At 35.3% G+C, this 24,322-nt stretch overlaps 2 protein-coding genes and 1 pseudogene across 3 annotated transcripts; 1 reads left to right on the top strand and 2 right to left on the bottom strand.

The window, feature by feature from the left end:
• Positions 1–1,268: 1,268 nt before the first annotated feature.
• LOC149163332 (uncharacterized) lies at positions 1,269–12,586 on the top strand (annotated as a pseudogene).
• Positions 12,587–12,846: 260 nt separating this feature from the next.
• LOC149163331 (WAT1-related protein At1g21890-like) lies at positions 12,847–14,609 on the bottom strand. Its single transcript, XM_089431678.1, has 5 exons — positions 14,413–14,609; positions 14,032–14,236; positions 13,766–13,924; positions 13,410–13,561; positions 12,847–13,323 (listed from the first exon to the last, which is right to left on the bottom strand). Exons 1-5 carry the CDS (start codon positions 14,607–14,609, stop codon positions 13,152–13,154), a joined length of 885 nt encoding a protein of 294 aa, XP_089287804.1. The 3' UTR covers positions 12,847–13,151.
• LOC149163330 (WAT1-related protein At4g30420-like) lies at positions 14,413–17,712 on the bottom strand. 2 transcript variants are annotated; one of them, XM_089431676.1, is made up of 6 exons: positions 17,331–17,712; positions 16,219–16,463; positions 15,836–16,040; positions 15,570–15,728; positions 15,214–15,365; positions 14,413–15,127 (listed from the first exon to the last, which is right to left on the bottom strand). In XM_089431676.1, exons 2-6 carry the CDS (start codon positions 16,413–16,415, stop codon positions 14,956–14,958), a joined length of 885 nt encoding a protein of 294 aa, XP_089287802.1. In that variant the 5' UTR covers positions 16,416–16,463; positions 17,331–17,712; the 3' UTR covers positions 14,413–14,955. The 2 variants fall into 2 exon arrangements, with proteins under 2 accessions (XP_089287802.1, XP_089287803.1); XM_089431677.1 differs by having other exon boundaries at positions 16,219–16,335; positions 17,331–17,710.
• Between the last annotated feature and the right edge of the window lie 6,610 nt (positions 17,713–24,322).

Genomic DNA, 24,322 nt, shown 5'->3' with positions numbered 1-24,322 from the left:
TGACTCGGATCTCCATTTTATTTACGCTGGTTTAGCTAAAGACGCGAATCTTTTATCATAATAATAATATAGGAAGACAAGTACTAATATAGTATATTAATATATTACGGTGATTTAATTTTTTTTCATTCGAGTGGGGTATTTATAAATCGTTTAGAGGACATTAACGTTTTTAACTCTAATGTTTTTATGATTTAAAATAAAATTTGTATTTGTTTATTGAAATAAATGTTTAATTGTCTTTTTTTTGAGTAGTTTTTAAGTGCGAAGTTTTGAAATTCAGGTTGATTTCTAGTCTGAATTTCACTTAAAAAAAATATTGTGCTAAATCTTCATGTGTGCTAAATCTTCATTTGTATGTTTAAATTATTTTTTTAATTGTATATATGGATTAATCACCTCAAAAATCTTTGTGAATGGTTTTGTGAATGGTTTACGTGTCAAACTTGTGATTTCAATGAATCCCTGCAAAATTGTAAACAAATTACATGGGAAAATAAACTCAAAAGCTTTCCAAAAAATCACACTTAAAAACTACTCAATTTTTTCATTTTTTACTTATTTTATTTTATATTTTATATTTTTTTGAGAGCATTATATATATACTTGTTATATGTTTAATATTTTTACTATCTCATTTTAAGTTTGTTTTTTATGTGAATTAATATTTTATATTTTTAAATTGAAAAGAAAAACTGAAAAACATAAACCTGAAACTAAATATCTAAAGGAAGAAGAAAATCGAATTATCTACATTTAATAAAAGGAAAAAAATATTCGTACTTCATAAGAAACTTTAAAATGTCAAAAATATGTTTAAAAAATATTTATATTTTAAATCAACACTTTTCAAAATAAAATGATTTTATTCTACCTGAACAAAAATAAGAACTTGGTACAATTATTCTCACTTCATTGCATTCTATGTTAAAATAATATGCAGAAACTATAAATCACTGAACAAGGCTCAGCTTTGTACTAACCAATAAAATTCAATAGGGCTGACTGATAAAATTCAATAGGGCTGACTGATAAATAGATAGAAATAATCAAAATAAAATGCTCATATATAATTATAAGTTGTTGAACCAGCCTAAACGTTGCTGCTACACCGTTAACTTCTACTACCAAGCTATGTACTATGAACCAGGAGACACTCTAAATAAAGTCATTAGCAAAAATCCATTAATATATAGATTTATTACCATTTAAATCCATAATGTATGGATTAATTCAACACGAAGAGAGAGCAAGTATATTATTAAATTATGCCATTAACTGTTCAATTCACCGCGCCTATTCTTGACAATAGAGCAAAAAATAATTCAATTCTGAATGTAATCAGTGCCTCTTGTGTCTCGTCTGGTCTAATCAAGAGAAGTACAAAAAGCGACTGGTGTCCGAAACAGTGGGTACTGTGCACCGAGCTGTTCGTGTTAACTGCCACAGGGCCACATGGTACACCAATCACATTCTTGTTCAAAGACAGTATAGTATAGAATGGACCCAATTCGATGGGGAATCTTATTTCCAACACTATAGAATATTTATTACGCCCTGACATGCTGGAGATAGCTCTTTATAATACCTGCCCGGCACGGATGATTAGAGGAAAATAAAACGACGTGTTATAAAGAACTATCTCCGGCGCATATCAGGCGTAATAAATATTCTATAGTGTTAGAAATAGGCATCGCCTAATCTGCCACCATTCAAACTTGAAGATACGAAGTAATGTTGCTGCGCTTATTTTCATTTGCAAGTAGGCAGAATCCTTGCCATGCAAATCCTTGGCCCAACCTAAATATTATATATAGTTCCTACCCTTCAAAGTTCATGTTAGTTATTAAGCCTGGTTTCAATTTAGTAATTTTCTTTGTATTTATTGAAATTATATTATATGTTTTAATTATAGATTATTATATAAAAATATATAATTTAAATTTAATAATTTTTTATTTACCTTTAAATAAAAATAAATTAATAAATCAATTAAATTACAATTTTTTTCCATGACTCTTTCTCGCTACTCATAATAAAATAGTCAAAAACAAATAAATAGCTATCTCAAAGCGAGAGGATGTTAGCGATTAAACCTTGTTTTAATTTAGTAATTTTTTTTTATTCTTTTAAAATTATATTATAGGTTTTAATTAAAGATTATTTAAATTATAAAAAATATATAATTTAATTTTATAAATTTAATAACTTTTTATTTACTTTCGAATAAAAATTAATTAATTAAATAAATTACAAATTTTCTGCATGACTCTTTCTCACCACTTATCTTAAAAAAATAAAAAATAAATAAATAGCTATTTCAAATCGAAACGTTGTGTTAAATTATTGTTTGGAATCAAAAAGCTACGTTAAATTATTCATTTTTTAAAGGAATAAAACACATAAAAGTCAAAAAGCTACCTTAAAACGATATAAAATTCAAAATGTTTTGACCGTGCTTCTGAAAATTAATATTATTCATTTTTTAAAGGAATAAAATACATAAAAGTCAAAAAGCTACCTTAAAACCATATAAAATTCAAAATGTTTTGACCGTGCTTCTGAAATTTTTTTTTTTGGCGAAACGAAATTAAAATATTTGTTAAACATATTTTCAAATATGATTCGCATACTATAGTTGACTACCCATTTAGCATTTGGATGATTATTCTGTTGGACTCTCTCCGTCCATACCCATGAGTAACTCACGTGCGTTAACATGAACCTCCACCAATTGCGATATGATGGAAATTGCGATATGATGTGTTTCTTGGCAGTTCGATAATCATTTTAATCTTCTTGAAGAAAAACGTATGTTTTATAAACATAAATATAGTGTTTTTTTAGAAAAAGAAAGCATTTTTCATGTACGGAAATAGTAACTTTATAAGCCACTTTTTGGAAAACAAAAATAGAGATTCTTTCCTTAAAAGACACACATGAATAGTGTTCATGGAAGAGCAAGAATCCATACTTGTTTCATGAATAGTGTTCATGCAAGAACAAGAATCCATACCTATTTCATGAAAAGACTATGTGTATTGAAGTGAAAATAAATGTGTTAGGAAGAACACATGTTGCATGCTCATAAGGGTAGCTATTGTAATTTTGGAAATATGATTTTGTGTGTATATAGAGAAAGTGGTCATGTTAACTTTCTTGAAAAATATAATTTCTTGGAAGATTGTCGTGCTAGATGAGTTGTGTTGACTTCTTGATTTTGATGCAAAAAGGGTAAGTTAACCTTGTTTTTGTATTTTGATTTTTATGCATAAAGATGGATATCTTTAATAATTTCTCGAAAGGGAAGCTTGAGACTCCTTCATATAGGAAGATAGAGAAATGAAATTATAATGACTTCCTTTAAGAAAGAGGTATGTGGGTTGTTGTATGAAATGATGGTAGTATTCTAGTGAAGGGAATACGTGTTGCTTGCATTAAACAAGGGCTAATATGATAAGCAATCGTATGAGCAAGGAATAGTCATTGTGATATGGAGTTATGTTCTTTGTTTGATAGAGAGACTATGTTGAGTTCTCGAAAAATAACTATGTGAAAAGAACATGTGTTAAGCATAGAAATAAGAGTTTATTGCATGTATGAAGATATAACAAATGTGTTATACATGTAGTAGAACTAATGAGTTAGAACTCCTAAAGGGAATTACACATTAGTGTAAATAAGCATTGTGGAGGTCAAACAATATTTACTTGGGTGTATGTACTAGTTAAATAGTATGTCATGCTTGCATGCATAAGAGTAGATGTTAAAAGATCTCTTTTAGAGGTTGATTATTGATTGATTAATATGGTATCTAATCTTGTTGCCAAAGCTGCTTGATGATAACATTGACAGGAAGCAATGACGGTTGGAGCCAAAAAAAAGTGATGTTTAATGTTGTGGCAGGGAGAGGATCAATGGTCCATGCAGATGAGTATAAGTTGTGGGATCGTACATTGCTAGAAGAATCTTGCCACAAGGAGTGTTGTATGTGGCGGTATGTAAGTAAAAGATTACATGAAAACTGTATTAGCTTTTAGCTAGTTATGTGACAACTTAATGATAATTCATTGTAATGATTTTATAACAACGGCTAAGGGATGGAATCCCTTATAAGCCATTGAGTAAGGGTGAAATCCCTCACGAGCATTTAATAATAAGATTAAACGTTTGCTGTTTTTCACCCTACGGGGTTTCCAGGGTATATTAGTGTCCAATGGTGTGATTGCCTTTTGTGTCAGTTTGATGATGATAAATCTTTGATGTTGATGGTTCTTTGTTTGATGGCATAACCATAATGTCCAAGTATGAGATTAATTAATATGGTGAAGGAAATCATGCAATGGATGCAAGCATTCATGAAACAGTTTATGTTATCACACTACCACAGTGGTGGTTAATGGTTATGCAAATGGTTATGCAACTTACTGTCTTCTATTGCAATTTACTTGATGTACTAATGAACATTTTATCTAATGGTTAATGATGAATTGTGGAGTTGTGAATTGGATAATTACTTGTGGGTAATTTGTATAAAAAAATTCTAACTCCCTGCTTTTACATGCGAGGTTACCGGGGTATGTGACACATTACTTCATGGTTTTTCATTTTGGAGTGTACAAAACATAGTTACCAAATTTGAAAAAAAACATGTATAAAATTTAATATGGAAAAAATTCCAAATTAAAGATTAGTAATCTTTGTTGTAATTTATTATTTTAGTAACTATAAACTTACTATTTTCTACCATATTTCAATATGACACTGATTGTTTTTCAAAAATGCAAATTTTCTAACATACAATTCACTGTTTATATACCTTTTAATATAAAAATTTCCATTTTATATAGAAAGTATATATCTTACAAATATTTGTAAATAAGAATTTAATGACCTTTGTTACATGAATTTATTATTTTAGTAACTATAAACTTACTATTTTCTACCATATTTGAAGACGACATTAATGGTTTTTCACAAATACAAATTTTATATTATGCAATTTACTGTTTATGTATTTTTAATATAGAAATTTCCATTTTATATAGAAATTATATATCTTACAAATATTTATATATAGGAATTTAATAATAATAATATTTGTTACATGAATTTATTATTTTAATAACTATAAACTTACTATTTTCTCCCATATTTTAATATGAAACTAATTATTTTTTATAAATACAAATTTTGTAATATACAATTTACTCTCTATATACATTTTAATGTAAAAATTTCAATTTTTTAAATATTAAATTTTTTATCAACAAAAAACTTCACATAATTAAACCACAATTATAATTTTTTAATATAAAACTTTTTTCTTAAATATGAAATTTTATATTTACAATTATTTTTTTTATCAAATTCCATAATTTTCCATATACAATTAACCAGTTATTATAATTTTTTACAAAAATAACAATATTAAATTTATTATTCACATGACCCCGGACCAAATACGAATTAACGAATTTTCACTTGAACCGAGCCGTATTTCCGAATTTTCCAGGGTGATACGGCCGAACTTGATAACTATGTTAAAAATTACTAATTTTTTCTCTTATTTATTTATTTATATCAACACTTTTACCAAAATTTATAATATGAAAAATATGTTTAGAAAAATGTAAATTCTAAATAAACATTTTTCAAAATACTATACAGATACATAACTATAAATCGCAGAACAAGCCTAACCGTTGTACTACCCAGTTAACGTCTTGGCAATTTTTATGACCTATGGCTGACTGATAAAGTTTGAAAAAAATTTGAATAAACTCTTGGCATTTTTTTGTCAATGGATATTATGCTACGTGGTTGGGAGGGTTTAATAATAACCTCCCAACGTGGGTTCCAATCTCAGATGAGACACGATAAGTTACCGTCAGATGACGCAACTATTATGTAATTCATTTAATATATGAAGATCGCACCCTTTTGAAAAAAAACGTTTCGGCATTTTTTATGACTTATGGCTGACTGATAAAGTTTGAAAAAAAATTGAATAGATAGAAATAATCAAAATAATATGCACATATCTAACTCGAACTCGTTGAACAAGACTAAGCGTTGCTGCTACACAGTTAACTTCTACTGCCAAGCTATGTTCGTATGTACTACGAACAGGGAGAGACTCTAAATAAAGTCATTGGCAGAAATCCGTTAATATATGGATTTATTACAATTTAAATCCATTATATATAGATTAATTCAACACGAAGAGAGAGCAAGTATATTATTAAATTATGCCATTAACTGTTCCTGATTCAAGACAATAGAGCAAAAAATAATTCAATTCCGAATGCAATTTTGAGGCAGTGGTAGTGCCTCTTTTGTCTCCTCTGGTATAGTCAAGAGAACTATAAAAAGCGACTGGCGTCCGAATCCGTCTGTGGGTGCTGTGCACCGCGCTGGTCGTGGTAACTACCACAGGGCCACATGGTACACCAATCACATTCTTCTTCAGAGACATGATGGTATAGCATGGAGTCTGGACCTACTCTCCTTTTGATTTTTAGGTTTGCACACAATGCAACCTCTGGTCATGCTTGTAAAACTACCGTGTATCCAAACATTAGGATGCCAAAAAAAAACGTGGGAACGTATAGACTGCACGTTTCCTCAAGAATTTGTTGTGAGATTGCTGATCCAATAGCGTTGACGGACGACCATTGGCAAACCTTGCGAGGGGGCATTGAATAAAGTTAAAGCAACAATGTACTCAATTCGATAGTCTGCCACCAATTCCAACTTGAAGAAACCAGGTAATGTTGCTGCGGTTATTTTCATTTGCAAGTAGGCAGAATCCTTCGCCCAACCTGACTACTATATATAGTTTCATACCTTTTAAAGTTTACGCTAACTATCAAGCCTTGTTTTAATCTCCTTTGTATTTTAAAAATATATATTATATGTTTTAATTAGAGATTATTTAAATTATATAAAAATATGTAATTTAAATTTGTTAATTTTTTTATTAGCTTTCAACTTAAAAATAAAAATAAATTAATTAATTAAATTACCTATTTTCTCGCTGACTCTTTCTCTCCGCTTATTATGAAATAGTCAAAAATAAATAAATAGCTAATTTCAAATGGAAACGCTGTGTTAAATTATTGTTTGGAATCAAAACGCTACGTTAAATTATTCATTTTTCAAGGGAAGAAAACACATAAAAGTCAAAAGGTTACCTTAAAACCATATAAAATTCAAAATGTTTTGATCGTGCCTCTAAAAATTTAATATTTTTGGGGAAACGAAAGCTGCCACACATAGGAGTGATAGAAGATTTTTTATTAAAATATTTCTTAAACCTATTTTCAAATAAGATTCGCATGCTATAGTTGACTACCCATTTAGCATTTGGATGATTATGCTTGTTGGACTCTCTCACTCAATAACCATGAGTAAGTCACGTGCGTTAACATGAACCTCCCATTTGGATAGTTATTATTGTTAAAATTGAACTAGACTGTCACGGCCACACGGTCAATCGTAGGCGCTGTGCGGCACCAACCATGTTTCGTCGCAGTTAGAAAAGGCAGAGTATTCCAAGGATACAGGATGGGTCATGTCAACTCAAAAGTCATTATTTGCAAATGATTTCTAAAAGAAAAATAGTACTGATATCTCTTTCATGAAAATACCAACAAAGTAGATCCGGATATTCATACCTTTCTCATCAACTTAGGTTTGGAATTTCGGGGGAGCATCGTCTTAAATCCGATCGAATAGGTGGCAAATATCACGAGAGCGCTATATTTTATGTGGAGCCGTGTTTGAAGTGGAGTCCTCTAATTTTGGAGTCCAATTCGACGGGCAATCGGCATTCTTTTTTAATTTGACTGATACAAGCCATTAAAGAGAATTATGGCCTTAATAGGCTAAAACTAGAATCAACTAACGTGCCCGCAGCCCCCAACATGGCAGCTTTTAGAAACCTGCCAAGAAAATGAACAGGTTGAAGGCGGGTCCATGCACCTGATATTAGTCGCCCTAACGACTTTCCAGTGGTTATCGGATTTGAATAGGAGCAAGTAAATAATAGGGAGCATTATATTTGTGTGGAGCATATATCAAATACCATAGTTGTTACCCATTTTGACTGTGGGACTAAAAATGAAGATTTTTTTGGGAAAACAAAAGCTACTCCACGTAGGAGCGATACAAGATTATCTTTTAAATTAATTCAGAGACATCTAATTTCAAATTAACCTCGCATACTAGAGTTAAGGATACAAGATTATCTATTAAATTAATTCGGTGACATCTATGTTCAAATAAAACTCGCATACCATAGTTGACTGCCCGTTTGAATGGTTATTCTTCTTGGACTCTCTCCTTCCATACCCGTGACCAATCTCACGTGCGTTAACGAACCCTAAGGAATGCCACGCATCACTATCAACTTTGTATTGAATGTGACAATGAATATTTTAGTAGAGTCCGCTTTGCCATTACAATAAACTAGCTTGTGACTTGGATTCTCTCATCATTGGATAATAATACCCAACATACTCAGCAAGTTCTTATTGTAATACGTGAGGCAACCAAAGCTCATGTCACTAGTTTGATAATAACACCAAACAAATTAACCATTTTCTTATTGTAATACGTGACTTTCCAATGCTCATATCACTAGTTTGAACACGTTATTGGCATCCTTTTTTATTATAAACTTACTAGCATTTGCACCAGATGTTGCAAAGAAAACGCCGTAAGGCATAAAGTGCAGAAATCCATTATGTATAGTCTCTAGAGAAATCACAATGTTTCCATGAAGAGTTTCAATGATTGCTAGAAAATATAAACATCAAACCACACGAAAAGAGTCATAGTCCAGGAACGATGTGGATACACTCCAGATAAACATATTTCAGAATTTATGTGTTAGATGCGACACTAAAAGAGAGTCATAGTCGAGGAAAGATGCAGATATATTCACAATAAACATTATTTCAGAATGATATACTCCCAATAAACACTATTTCAAAATTTCTTGTGTTCGATGCGATAGTACATTCGATTTCTTTGAAGGTTTTCTATGTTATGTGACGTACTGAACATAACAATTGAAAGGAATGGTCAGTAGGAGCTTTCTTTCCACCCTCCGACCTCCTCCATTTCCTCACAGCAATCTTCTTCTTCCTGCAATTTCCAATGACCATAATATGAAAAAACATATTTAAGTTCATAGAATTGAAGTAATTTGATGGGAATTTATATGAAACAACACAATTACATGTTAGGCTTATGGAATCGAAATTAATTTGATAATAAATTCTGGGAATATTTTAGAATTTGAGAATATGATAAAATCTACCTGGTCAATTTGTTTGACCTGTTTCACCTTAATCTTATTTGTAATCTTTCTAAGATTCTCATATTCTACAATATTCATGGATCTTGAATCTACTCAAAACCTACCATATTCATGGATCCATGAAATTCTAGAAAAGTATTTAACTTTAAAGTTTAAACTTAGATGGGGCATCCAACAATAGCAATGATGCCCCTAGCCAAGATGAGATAGTGGAGATGTTTAGAGATCCATCTCTTAAAACTAGGTCTGGGGATCGCCAATCAGCAATGGCCAGAATGAACAGAAAAAACCCTTCAGCCAGGGACCTAGATGAGAGGTTTTTGAAAATCCTGAAGATTTTCAAGTGGGGACCTGATGCTGAAAAGGCCATAGAAGTCCTACTGCTGAAGGTGGATCACAGATTGGTTAGGGAGGTTTTGAGCTTGATGTAGAAATTGGTGTAAAGTTACAGTTTTTCAAGTGGGCTGCCAAGAAAAAGAATTTCAAGCATGATTCCACCACATATATGCCCCTTATCCGTTGCTTAGCGCAGGCGGGACTAGTGGGGGAAATGTGGCAGACAGTGCAAAAGATGGTGAAAAGTGACTGTAGCATGAATCCTAGCATATTGTCTGAAATTATTAGGATACTAGGCAAGATAAAGATGGTGGAAAAGGCCCTTTCCATATTTTATCTCATCAAGACAGAGAAGTGCAAACCCAATGTTTATGCTTATAATTGCATGTTTAGTGTGCTGATGAAGGCAAATTGTCATGATAAGGTGCAAGAGCTTTACAGTGAAATGTTCAATGAAGGGAAATGTTTTCCCGATACGGTAACTTATACTATGCTCATCTCCAACTTTGGGAAACTTGGAGATGTGGACTCTGCGATTAAGCCTTTTGAAAAAATGAAGGAGAATGGTCTGCAACCTAGTGCGAAGATCTATACGATCCTGGTTGGAAGTTTGTTTAAATCAAACAGATGCATAGAGGCCTTGAAGTTGTTCCAGGAAATGAAGGATACACGTTGTACACCGAATGTGTTTACATACACTGAAGTAATAAATGGGCTAGGCAAAGCAGGGAGAGTCCAAGAGGCATACAGAATATTTCAAGATATGCAGAAAGATGGTTGCTCTCCCGATGTGGTCATGTTCAACAAACTGATCGATATCATGGGTGATGCAGGCCTACTTGATGATGCTCTGAAGCTATTTGGACAGATGGAAACTGTAGGATGCAATCCTATTGTGGTAACATATGTTGGGCATTGGATAATCCAGCACTCCCCGTGTGTTTCGTGACATGGACTAACCACCTCTCGAGGATCCGTTAACTCTGGCGATGCGTCCGTTTACTAACACCTGCGGGTTTTGGTTTAATGGCAATCGTGATCCCAACAAGTGGTATCAGAGCCAAAGGTCTCGAGTTCGAATCACGCCCGGCTCGCGCTTGGGGGGGAGATTGTTGGGCATTGGATAATCCAGCACTCCCAGTGTGTTTTGTGACATGGACTAATCGCCTCTCGAGGATCCGTTAACTCTGGCGATGCGTCAGTTTTGACACCTAATCCGAAACGGATGAGGTGAAGCTGGACAGTCATCTAGAAGATGAACTGATCCGTTTTGTATATGTATAAATAATATTTGTCTAATGAATAAAATCACTAGTTCTGTCTTGCGCTCATTAATTGCTGGAGTTACCCTGGCCTGACATGGTATCAGAGCCCAGGTCCCAGTCCCTAAAATAGTTGTAACTCCTCTGCCAGGTTTCTGCTGCCTCATGAAACCTCTGTCCTGAGCGCCTCTGGAGACTGCGCACTCTGTTCTGAGCGCCTCTGAGACTGCGCCCTCAGATCATGAATAATTGATTGCGTTTTTTTGGTGAGGAGTCGTTTTTTTTGGTATTGAACGCATAGAAGCGTTTTCCCTGGCCTGACATGGTATCAGAGCCAAAGGTCTCGAGTTCGAATCACGCCCGGCTCGCGCTTGGGGGGGAGATTGTTGGGCATTGGATAATCCAGCACTCCCCGTGTGTTTCGTGACATGGACTAACCGCCTCTCGAGGATCCGTTATCTCTGGCAATGCGTCCGTTTACTAACACCTGCGGGTTTTGGTGTAATGGCAATCGTGATCCCAACAACATATAACAGCGTCATGGAAGCTCTTTTAAAATCTAACAATCCATCGGAGGCGTTGCATTGGTTTGAGAGAATGAAAGGAAAAGGCATTGCTCCAAGTTCATTTACATATTCCATTCTAATTGCTGGTTTATGCAAGGCGAACAGATTGGAAAAGGCATTGATGCTTCTTGAAGAGATGGACGAGAAGGGCTTTCTGCCTTGCCCTGCTGCCTATTGTAGTTTGATTTATGCACTTGGTAAGGCACGCCGTTATGATGCGGCAGTGGAATTATTTAAGGAAATGAAAGAAAACAGCACTCCTTCCAGCTCAAGGCTCTATGCAGTGATGATTAAACACCTTGGTAAAGCAGGGCGTATTGATGCAGCCATTATACTGTTTGAAGAAATGCAAAGTCAGGGATGTATCCATGATGTGTATTCCTACAATGCATTAATGTCTGGCCTGGTAAGAGCAGCCATGGTTGATGAAGCTCATTCATGGCTTAAAAAAATGCAAGAATCCAATGAATTGTTGAAGCTTAGAGGCTAGGAACTAGCCAAGATCATGGGTAGGAGCTCTGAAGGCACTAAAAATGGGCCTAAAGGGAACCCCCTGTTTGTGGATCTTTGGTAGCCCATAGATTTCTCTGAGTTTGCGTGTATGAGGAAAAAGCGTTGTTGGATGGAGGGATCTATAGAAGAAAATTTAAGGACTTTAGTGACAAGATGGGTAATGGAATTGATGGGGTTTTTGGGCAGGATTTTATAGGAAGTAGAATGAAGAAGATCAAATAACTTAGATTTATAGTCAGAAGAGTTCATGATGAAGGTCGCATTACCTTTATCAGCCTTAAGGACAAGGACGTCAGGGTTATCATTAAAACACATAATGGCTTGGAATTCATTTTTGGATAAACTGGGCTTGGGAGGTTTTGCCTTCATTAGAACTCTGTCACATTCTTGACGAACTTATTAAGCCTTATGAGACGCAAGACCACTCACAAAATTTGTCTTTTTTTTTAAATCATTTGTCAAACACTCACAAATATCGAAATTAAAATGCCCTCTACCAAAGGAATTATGTTACATCAAAGCCCACTCATCCAAAAAAAATTAGAAATAAAATTTCCAGAAAATTAGGAAATTATTTTTGAATTTACAAAAAACTTAGAATATTCAACAGTTTCTAGAAAACTTTAATTAAAATTGCAAAGACTCACAAATACTTGAGTCAACAAAGTTTGACCACAATTAAAAAAGATGCGTTAAAACCCACTTTACAGTTAAACTCTACCATAAACACTAAACAACCTTTACACTTAAACTTTCCCTAAAACATTAGTTAAAAATACCATAAGTCCCAAAGTAATTAAAAATCAACAAACTTTAACCACAATTAAAAAAAAAATATATATACCTTAAAAGCCATTTTACACTTAAACTCTCCCATGCAAACAGTGAACAACCCTTTACACTTCGATTCTACAATGTGAACAATAAACAACCACTTTACACATCAATTCTACAATGTGACTGATGAACAATTAGTGGCTATGCTTCACCGGAAAAAATCATAAAAATATCACCAACAAGAATCCAAATGGTAACATGTTTACACTACTGGGATTCCCATGTAGGCGGTCTTGAAACTTTGTTAGGTTACCCTGGAGATTTGTGACCAGATTCTGTAAAATAGACTAATCAGAAATTTCTGTCGCCTCATTTTTCTAATAGTGGTTCCTTAATGCCAATGTTGCAATCACTGATGTTGTTATTGGATCCATCTGCAGCCTTCCGCGTTTTTGTGTTTCCCATGAAGTTGTCACCATCATTTGCCTTACCCCATAGTACACTATACAATCCTGCGATGATAAAAATGGTTCCCAACAAACTGCAAAATATGCAGAAGTTATTAGTAAAGCGGCTCAACCCAAGAACTTGGAAAAGACATGGCTGCAGTAATATGAGAGATCTGACCTTCCCAGACGATATTTGACATGAAGGATCAGGGGTTCTAATATTGCAACCAATATTGTTGACGTTGGATTGAACATTGCAGCAAAGATAGGTCCCTTTAGACGGATACAATAAGTTTGTACAAAGAATGCAAATGCAAAACAGAGTATTCCCTGCACCATGTTTAGAAACATAAAGCTGGGTTATTTTTATTTGAATGGTAAATTCTGAGAATATCTCAAATTTAAATGAATAAGACTAAATATATTTATAAAAATTACAATCTGCAATCTAGTTAAGCTCAACAAACTAGAAATCCATAAACTAATTCATGAAAGAAAACATTTTAACAAAACAAAGATAGATCAGATGCTAACAGAGTAGACGATGCTAAAAAGTTGTATGTCCCACTTTAGCTTCCAAGCAGATGCCTTTGGTTCAAAACATAAAGCCACCAAAGCACATTGTACAGTTCCTTGCACCATCATTATAGCTGTTAATGAAAATTCAGCTGGATATTTCTGAACAACTGGAGCCTGTATTCAAAACAAGAACAACACAAAAATACACATATGTGATGTTTCCAATACTGAAAAGATGATTGCCTCTTACGGTGTGCAAGCATGAAGAAAATTATAAGTACCTGAAATGTAAGCCACCCAGACCAAAACAAACAGTTGGCAAACAGCATTAAGGCCCCCAGTATCCATGTGTTATGAAGAACCCCACTAAGCCCCACGAGAACAGGGCCTTTGTAGAAGGTCATCAGCATTGCACCACCCACACACACAATGGTGCCTACAACTTTTGCTTGGCCATATTTGTTCCTAATATCAACTTTCTCTATTCTGCACAACCCATGTTAATCAAACCAGACTTCATTGCACTGTAACTACCAAGAATCATTATCTTTATACTTTGATTGTCTGGATTGCTTTCATGAATCTGAGAAAACTAATCTTGGAGAGACAAATTGCAATTTTGCTTCTGTATGGAATTGGGATATATAAAAACAGATGAGTACCTAAATGTTGTGGCCATCACAAATGTGACAACAGGAATGAGATTTGTCGTTGCAGTAGCAAATGTGGCGGAAGTGTATTCCAGGCCTGCAAAGTACAAATTCTGAAATAGAGTGGTCCTGCAATAGTATTTTGACAATGTGGATTCACTATGGAATCTGTATTGTGGCCATTTTACACAGGTCATCCTGGTAAGCATATTTTGCTGTTTGCTTATTTTCTTGTCATCTGAGCAGCATTATCCTTAAAAGCCATTTTACACTTAAACTCTCCCATGCAAACAGTGAACAACCCTTTACACTTCGATTCTACAATGTGAACAATAAACAACCACTTTACACATCAATTCTACAATGTGACTGATGAACAATTAGTGGCTATGCTTCACCGGAAAAAATCATAAAAATATCACCAACAAGAATCCAAATGGTAACATGTTTACACTACTGGGATTCCCATGTAGGCGGTCTTGAAACTTTGTCAGGTTACCCTGGAGATTTGTGACCAGATTCTGTAAAATAGACTAATCAGAAATTTCTGTCGCCTCATTTTTCTAATAGTGGTTCCTTAATGCCAATGTTGCAATCACTGATGTTGTTATTGGATCCATCTGCAGCCTTCCGCGTTTCTGTGTTTCCCACGAAGTTGTCACCATCATTTGCCTTACCCCATAGTACACTATACAATCCTGCGATGATAAAAATGGTTCCCAACAAACTGCAAAATATGCAGAAGTTATTAGTAAAGCGGCTCAACCCAAGAACTTGGAAAAGACATGGCTGCAGTAATATGAGAGATCTGACCTTCCCAGACGATATTTGACATGAAGGATCAGGGGTTCTAATATTGCAACCAATATTGTTGACGTTGGATTGAACATTGCAGCAAAGATAGGTCCCTTTAGACGGATACAATAAGTTTGTACAAAGAATGCAAATGCAAAACAGAGTATTCCCTGCACCATGTTTAGAAACATAAAGCTGGGTTATTTTTATTTGAATGGTAAATTCTGAGAATATCTCAAATTTAAATGAATAAGACTAAATATATTTATAAAAATTACAATCTGCAATCTAGTTAAGCTCAACAAACTAGAAATCCATAAACTAATTCATGAAAGAAAACATTTTAACAAAACAAAGATATATCAGATGCTAACAGAGTAGACGATGCTAAAAAGCTGTAAGTCCCACTTTAGCTTCCAAGCAGATGCCTTTGGTTCAAAACATAAAGCCACCAAAGCACATTGTACAGTTCCTTGCACCATCATTATAGCTGTTAATGAAAATTCAGCTGGATATTTCTGAACAACTGGAGCCTATATTCAAAACAAGAACAACACAAAAATACACATATGTGATGTTTCCAATACTGAAAAGATGATTGCCTCTTACGGTGTGCAAGCATGAAGAAAATTATAAGTACCTGAAATGTAAGCCACCCAGACCAAAACAAACAGCTGGCAAACAGCATTAAGGCCCCCAGTATCCATGTGTTATGAAGAACCCCACTAAGCCCCACGAGAACAGGGCCTTTGTAGAAGGTCATCAGCATTGCACCACCCACACACACAATGGTGCCTACAACTTTTGCTTGGCCATATTTGTTCCTAATATCAACTTTCTCTATTCTGCACAACCCATGTTAATCAAACCAGACAGCATTGCACTGTAACTACCAAGAATCATTATCTTTATACTTTGATTGTCTGGATTGCTTTCATGAATCTGAGAAAACTAATCTTGGAGAGACAAATTGCAATTTTGTTTCTCTGTATGGAATTGGGATATATAAAAACAGATGAGTACCTAAATGTTGTGGCCATCACAAATGTGACAACAGGAATGAGATTTGTCGTTGCAGTAGCAAATGTGGCGGAAGTGTATTCCAGGCCTGCAAAGTACAAATTCTGAAATAGAGTGGTCCTGCAATAGTATTTTGACAATGTGGATTCACTATGGAATCTGTATTGTGGCCATTTTACACAGGTCATCCTGGTAAGCATATTTTGCTGTTTGCTTATTTTCTTGTCATCTGAGCAGCATTATCCTTCCTGTACTAATTAAAGTCCCCAACTATAAAAGATGCAACTCACAGAACCTAATGACGAAATAAGAAAGGAAGACTAGACTGCATCCCTGGAAATAAACAACTCCTGTCTGAAATCAACAACCAACACAATCTAGAGAAATATTATTATATCAACCATCAAAAACACAGTCTGTACAGAATGGGAGTTGCAGTTAACCAAATGTTTTACAATGACTTACTTCCACATCATTAACTGATCATGTGTAATAGCACAGAAGATAAACGGTTATGTTGCTCTTTCTATAAGGCTTGGCCCGATTAGATTTGTATCAACTAGTTGAAAGGGTGATCACTTAATGAGGGTTTCTGTTATCATTAACCTACTCATCCTAATTGTTTCTTCTCGGGTAAGGTAGGTGCCCTACAAGCCTGGGTGGTCAAAGGTATCCATGGAGAAGGCTTATCAAAAGGGTAATTGCTTAACAAGGTTTGCTGGTATAGTTATCCTGCTTGGGTTAAACTTTAAAGCATAGCTAACATTTTTGGCTGAGACAGGCCAAAAAATTTGAAAATTTGTGAATAATTCAGTGCTGTATTATTCAGTTCTAATTGGATCTGATCTGGTTGCAATACAGGCCAAAAATTTTGAAAATTTGTGAATAATTCAGTTTAGCTGTATTATTCAGTTCTAATTGGGTCTGATCTGGTTGCAGTATTGTTTACTATTGAAACTAAATCCCCAATTTTAACCTGAATTATGTTTCAAGTGTTAAATCCCTAAGCTCCTTGGTTGTGCCCAGATTGCTGTCCGTGGAGGCTGATTTGAGAGACATGTTGTTGACGGACGATCAGCCATGAATTGAAATGTCAAATCAATATGCATACTCACCGGACGCAACGCTGCTCTTCTCTTGCTGAGTTCGGCACTGGATAATGACATAGGGATCCATGTTACCTGCAACCACAGCCACATTAGAGAAAAATTAAATCAAAGATCCAACTGAACATACACCAGCACACATAATTCAGCGGTCTCTTTAACAATATCCGAATCCAAAGATTTATCAGATCACCTAAAACGCAAGAGATTGGCTCGGATGATAGAGGAAATCAGTGTTTTGCAGCCCCTCGGCAGTGTTTTGCAGCCCCTAGGCGTTGACGAGCAGCACCTCCAGAGTTCCCCTCGGCATCTTGATTCTTTTCCTTCTACCTACTGAAGTCGATATTCACAGATCGGGTCGTGGAATATAGTATCGCCGAGCGAGTAGCATCTAGCGAGGGCAACCGTCTATGTGCTATCTGCGGGGTCGCATCGTATACCGCTCGAATCAATTGGATGGCTAAGATTGTTTTGACCGTCTAACACTTAAATCAAAGGGCTCATAAATGTACACGTAAGTTAAGAGGAGAGTTGATTTCAAATGGAAACGCCTTACGGTGTAAAAATATGTTTGTTGAGAGTATTTTGATCGTAATCGCACGGCTTCATAGTTTTAGTTGTTAGACACATACATGGCTTCACAGGTTTAGTTGTTAGACACATACATGGTAGCAAAAGTTGAATGATAAGCATGAGCTTGTGTATTATTAAAAAATGATGTATATCTATAGTACATGCATATGACTTTTGGTTTCGTATTCTAAAGTCTTTTGACTCTTTTAGACTATTCAGTTTCCACACCAACCCTTAAAGGATTATGTGTCCAACATTCCCCCCTTAATCCGAAGGGTTATGTATGAGTCCAAGAAGAGAGCTTTAATATAAAATGTGCAAAAATGCATGGTAGAACTAAGCTGAATGTGCTCTCTGAAACGTTGGCATAAAGGGTGGTGGTTTAAGGATGACCACCAATATTGAGTGCAGTTCCTAGAAATCTTCCAATCATGGCATGAAGCTGAGGTCTTTTGCTAGAGGAAGTTTTCCTAATGTTTTGAAGAGGGAAACCTTCAACCTTGAAAGGGAGGTCTCACCTCGCATAAAAGGGAGAACCTCAACTTGAAAAGGGAGGTCTCAACCTGTGATGGTTTAAGGATGACCAACAACTCTAGAATGCTTAATGCAATTCCTGTAACTCTTCCAAAACTCGCAAGAAGCTGAAGTCTTCTGCTAGAGGAAGTGTCCCCAATTCTTTGAAGAGGCATCACTGATTGAAGGCATGTTCAAGAGAATCTGTCTCTGGCTACAAGTCTGAATCTGGTATGGTAGGTTGTGGCTTAGGCTAGCTTGATGTGGCTTTGAAGCTTGTATATGACCATCATTTCCCCCCCTATCAGATACAAGGTGAGATGATGGAGAAAACTCAACTGCAAGACTATTCAATACTCTAGAACAAGTTCAGACATATGACTGAAATATTTTCTTGGCTGTTGATACCCTTTGTGCTTGTAGGAGGTTTGTTTCTGAATCATTTGTTTGAAAAATGACTAGTTTTATAATAATGCTTACATGGATGAAGATCAAAATAGTGATCTTTCAAATGGCCAACTCGGTCACAGTGTTGGAATTTCACAATTTGTTATTGTTGTTGTGGAAGAGGAGCAGAATCTGGAACAACTAAAGGTGAACTATCATGAAGGAATCCAGCACTCTGAAATTGAATGGGCTTTGAGTAATCTGGAATATAAAAGGAAACCTCCTTATCATATCCAAGAATTGTTCTGTGCTTGTTGTGGACAAGCTTTTCCCAAGGTCTGATGACCGACTTGGGAAGTGCAAAATGAATTTCTGCATCTGAATGTACAACGACTGCTTCATATGGTACTAGATCAACATTATTGATTTGTTGCTAATGGGAGTTTGTCTCAATGTTACTGATTTGACCACTTGCTGACTGTTGATGGATGTTATGATGCTTATGCTATTGTAACTCATCTTACTGAAGCTAAGATTCAAGCTACAAAAAATCAATCTTCTCTTGTGTATGTTGCAAGCAAGTTTGAATGTCAAAAATAGTTTCCTTGCTAATGTTAATTGTGCTTTCAGTAGTGGACATAATTAGTGTTCTTACTAGCTCTAATAAATTTCCAATTTTTGTCATTTTTAAACTTCAATAGGTCAAATCAATTCATCAACAATAATCTAAAATAAATAAAACTCAGTTCACAACCTTCAGTGTTTCAAACCAGCACAAAGAGCAATGCCAAACTTTTACAATACTAATGCAGAGAATACACCTGGTAATTTATCCCAATGGACAAAGATTGAATGGGCTAATTTGGGGCTGTTTGAACCCAACTTGGCACTCCAAACAAGTTGCTATAGGAACTGTGAGAGGTTTGTCCTCGGATTAAGATGGATCTATGCACATCAATGTGTCAGACAACAAGAACTAGGAAAGAGGTGTCTTGTAGCATGACACCAGTTTTACATTTTTATTGACATGTCCCCACAACATTACAACGATAGGAACTGGCGAAGAACGATTTAACGTTTTATACTGATTCACACATCCATGCTTGTGGTCATTATAGCAGCATTACATAACTCTCATGCTATAATCTTTGGACTCCTCTACAAATATACAAGTACTAAATTATCAAAAAATCTACCATATAATCCTTAAATCAGCTATCTCTGCATGATGGTTGTATTATACCAAACAACATATGCCTTTAACCAATTCCTATGAGAGAAATCAACCCCTTACTGTGCATGCTAAAGCATGTGTCATAAGCTAGCTTCAATTCATTTGAATGTTCTTAAAATAGTTTTCCTTGTTGTGAATAAGAGCCTTTCAGTCTCCAATCCCATTGGATCTCCCTCTTCAATGACAATAGACACTATGGAAACTACGTAGAGGATCTTCAACTATCCCTAATCAATCTTGAACAACAGGATTATTTTACCAGTAATATATAAGTTAAGTCAATGCATTCAAGGCGCACTGAGGATGCGAGGCACACTGATTGATCGTTATGGATTTTGCCAAAATGATATCATCTCCATAGCCACTTCACACTTTTAACAAACGTCACAGACGTGTACAAACATCCATGGTTGGTGAACGTCAATTTAGAGAAATTTTGTTCAGAATTTCATTTTCAAAGATCATTTTAAGAGTTTCAGAAATCCTTACCTCTGAAATCTATTTAATCTCCTTCTGAAAACCCACATTGCAGTACAGTTATCTTTATCTTCTTCATCGTAATAGAGTAACTTGTTCTTTTACAATGGTGGGAAGGCCTTTAATTTCTGTTTTCTTCCTGGTCTTGGAGCTCATAATGGGCCTCAATGTGTTGGCGCAGACACCACCGACTCCACAGGTTGTACGAATTCAATTAACAACCTTTCTCTGTGCTCCGACTTTCTTAAAAGACTGACAGACTCACCCAGTGTGCAGCTGGAGGGATACGGGTTGGAGCTCCAACTAGCATGGATGTTCCTGTTAACCCTCCCGTCGCTGCTCCTCTAGATTCGAGTCCTGCGGGTGCTCTTCCATCTCTCGGTCCTTATCCAACAGTAAATCCACTGACAACAAGCATGGGCATTCCTCCTGCAGAGTCGCCTTTTGCACCTTTAGCCGGTTTGAATCCTAGAAATCCAGGTTCTAATCCTAGAATGCCAGCGGCTTATGCAGCTAGAATATTTCAGCTAAGTAAAGAACTCAAGCATAAATCCGATGGGGAGACCATACAGTGGTTGTTGCAACAGGTGGATCCATCAATCATAACAACCACAGGGAGTCCAAGAAACACAGATATGTGCACTCACTCACTCATAGGTTCTGTAAAGATGACAAAGGGCTCTAGAGGAACCTCCCATTAAAATAACACCTTCGGCATAACCAGTTTCATGAAATAGGTCTCTGGGGAACTCTGTATTTTTTACCCAATCAATGGCAATTGGGGCAGCATTTGTGCAAGCGAGAAAACTGGTGTATTGAAATGGTAGTCTCACACCCGAAACAATATGCAGACAGATTGAAGTGAGGGAAGCATATATCTATACAACGAGTGCACACATTGCTTTTTCATAAACTTTTATGTTATGATTTCAATTGAACAGCCTCATGCCTCATGCGCTGGCTATTCCTGGAGTGTAAAGATTGCAGTTGTAATGGCAATAAAATTAGAGATGAGGGGCGAAGTTACAAAGCTCCTTTCCAGGAGGAGGAGCGATGCAAATGGAGCCAATACACACGGATCATCTACATGTTAATGAATGGCGGTGTGGCTTTTTTTGGAAAATATTTATTTCAGAGATGTTGCCTGAATGTTGGTGCGCATCCCAAGAAATCCAATGATCAAGCAATACGTTACAACAGAGGCATTATATGGTATGGCAGAGTATAGGCATTATGAAAGCTTCTTTTGTAGCAACCACCAAATCGCTCTGCAACTCCCCAAAACTATTCAGCTATGTTATCAATCAGAGTGGCGCAGAGAACTCAACTTGAGTTTAGTTGAGATGACATTCACAAGTGTAGCACTAGTAGCATAAAATTGATGGATATAATGTCAGAGTCACGTAGCAATAAAATAGGCGGGGTAGAAAGATGACTAGAAATGCAGCAAAATTGATAGGTAAAGAAAGACTACAAAAACCAGTGGCTCAAATTTAAGCAGGGCGGGAATATGCCTGCAGCTCTGATACCATGTTAGACACATACATGGCAGCAACAAAAGATGAATGATAAGCATGATTTTGTGTGTATTATTAACAAATGGTGTACATTTATAGTACGTGCATATGACCTTTGGTTTCATATTCTAAGGTCTCCTGGACTTCCTTAGACTATTCAACTTCCACACCACCCTTAGAGGATTAGTTGTCCAACATTAGTCACGGTTCAGATTTATTGAAGCTTCATTTAAACAAGATAAGTAATCTAGTCAACATAATGACATCTCAAAATAGTGAATTAATTTCCATTTTTCAAAGGTTCCTTGTGATGATGAAGATCTTCAAATTTGTTTGTCAATCAAAGGATTTTCATTAATTCATTAAAAAATTACATTTTATATTGGGGAAGTTCTCTATTCTCAAGTTTTACTCTGATCGGATTTGTTAGCCAGGAGAGTAGTATTGAAGCTAAGAAGATATTGTCATTTTTTACATGAACTCCACAAACAAAAAGCCATATCGCCTAAAACACAAGAAAAACCAAAAAACAACCGGAAGATAGCAGGGAGAATTTGGTGTGTTGAGGATAATACTTAAATTGAGTTATGTAATTGCTGACAAATTAGCCAGCAAATTTTGTGTTCTCAACTATCAAAATTAGGACAGCAAATTGATATATGTAGTCAGTGATCATTCAACAAATTATTATGGACAATAGATTAGTGAGATAATGGATAACCAAATTAGAAATATGTCAGCTATATAATAATGTATTCATTGCTCCTATATTGATATGAGATTCCAATGAGAGTTTAGCTCATGGATTGAGAATTAGAATTCTCTTATTTTTGTTCATTAGTTTTGTTTATGTTTTCATATGTATGCTCTTACTAGATTTAACATGGTATTAGAGCTAGGTTAAGAAAAATGATTTATATATAATGTGTGTGTTGTTGGCAGAAGGTTTCAAAAGTTTTTGAAATCCATTAGCAAGAGTTTTCATAATTTTTTGAAGCTTGTGCAGATTCAAGTTATTGGTGGGAGTGCTTAGAGGTTAGTAGCAATGGCCAACAATATGAATATTTCTCAGCCACAAATAGCAGAGAACTTTGGTTTTTGGAGCATTAAGATGAAAACATTATTTCTCTCACAAGATTTGTGGGATTTCATAGATAATGGCTATACAGAACCATATGCTCAAACACTTTCCTGCAGGACTCAAGACCAAAGAATGCAGGTAAAGGAAAATCGCAAGAAATATTCAAAGGCTCTCTTCCTAATCCAACAAGGAGTGCATGATTCTATTTTTCCAAGACTAGTTGGAGCAACAAAATCAAAGGAGGCATGGGATGCTTTGCAGCAAGCATATCAAGGAAGTGATAAGGTAAAAATTGTTAAGTTGCAGTCATTAAGAAGAGAATTGAAACCTTGTGCATGCAAAACTATGAATCTATTCAAGATTTTCTCACTAGAGTTATGGGTACAATGAATGAAATTAGGTCTTATGGAGAAGATTTAAAAGATCAAAAAAATGTTGAGAAGATTTCAAGAAGTTTGCTTGCAAAATTTGATGGGGTTGTTGTTGCTATTAGGGAGTCTAAGGATCTAACTTGTTTGTGAATGAGTAAATGGGGTCTCTTCAATCTCATGAGCAAAGAATCAAATGATCTTCTAAAAAATCTATTGAGCAAGCTTAAAAAGCAAGAGGAATATTTTCAAAGACAAAAGTGGTTCCTCTCATGAGGAAAGCCAGAACACTTTTGAAAGAGGAAGAGGAAGAGGAAAAACATACAGAGGAGGTAGAGGTCGAGGAAGATTTTTTTATGCATACAACAAAGGAAGAGGTAATGATGATAGTGATGGAGGTAAAATATTTAATAAATCCCAAGTTCAGTGTTTTTATTGTAAAATATTTGGCCATTATGAAAGAAATTGTTGGAAAAAACAAAAACAACAAGTTAATATTTCTGAAGAAAAAGAATAGGTTGGCATGTTATTCTTGGCTTCTGATTCAACTAATAATGTTTCCAAGGAGGTGTGGCTTATGGAGAGTGGTTGCAGTAATCACATGACAGAAAAGAATGATGGATTTGTAGAGATAGATGAATCTACAAAATCTGTTGTACTATTGGGAGATGAGAAGCCAGTTGAAGCTAAAGGTAAGGGAACAATTGCTGTGAAGACAAGACAAGGAAAACCAAAGCACATTAATGATGTTTTATATGTTCCTGGTCTAGCACATAATTTGTTGAGTGTGGGGAAGCTCTTGGAAAAGGGATATTTAATTATTTTCAAGGACAAACAATGCATAATCTATG

Source organism: Pinus tabuliformis, chromosome 5_1 (assembly GCF_031772625.1).
Source record: "Pinus tabuliformis cultivar Carrire ecotype Pingquan chromosome 5_1, CPIR1, whole genome shotgun sequence".
NCBI classification, from domain to species: Eukaryota; Viridiplantae; Streptophyta; class Pinopsida; order Pinales; family Pinaceae; genus Pinus; species Pinus tabuliformis.
This window is presented reverse-complemented; position numbering and strand designations above follow the sequence as displayed.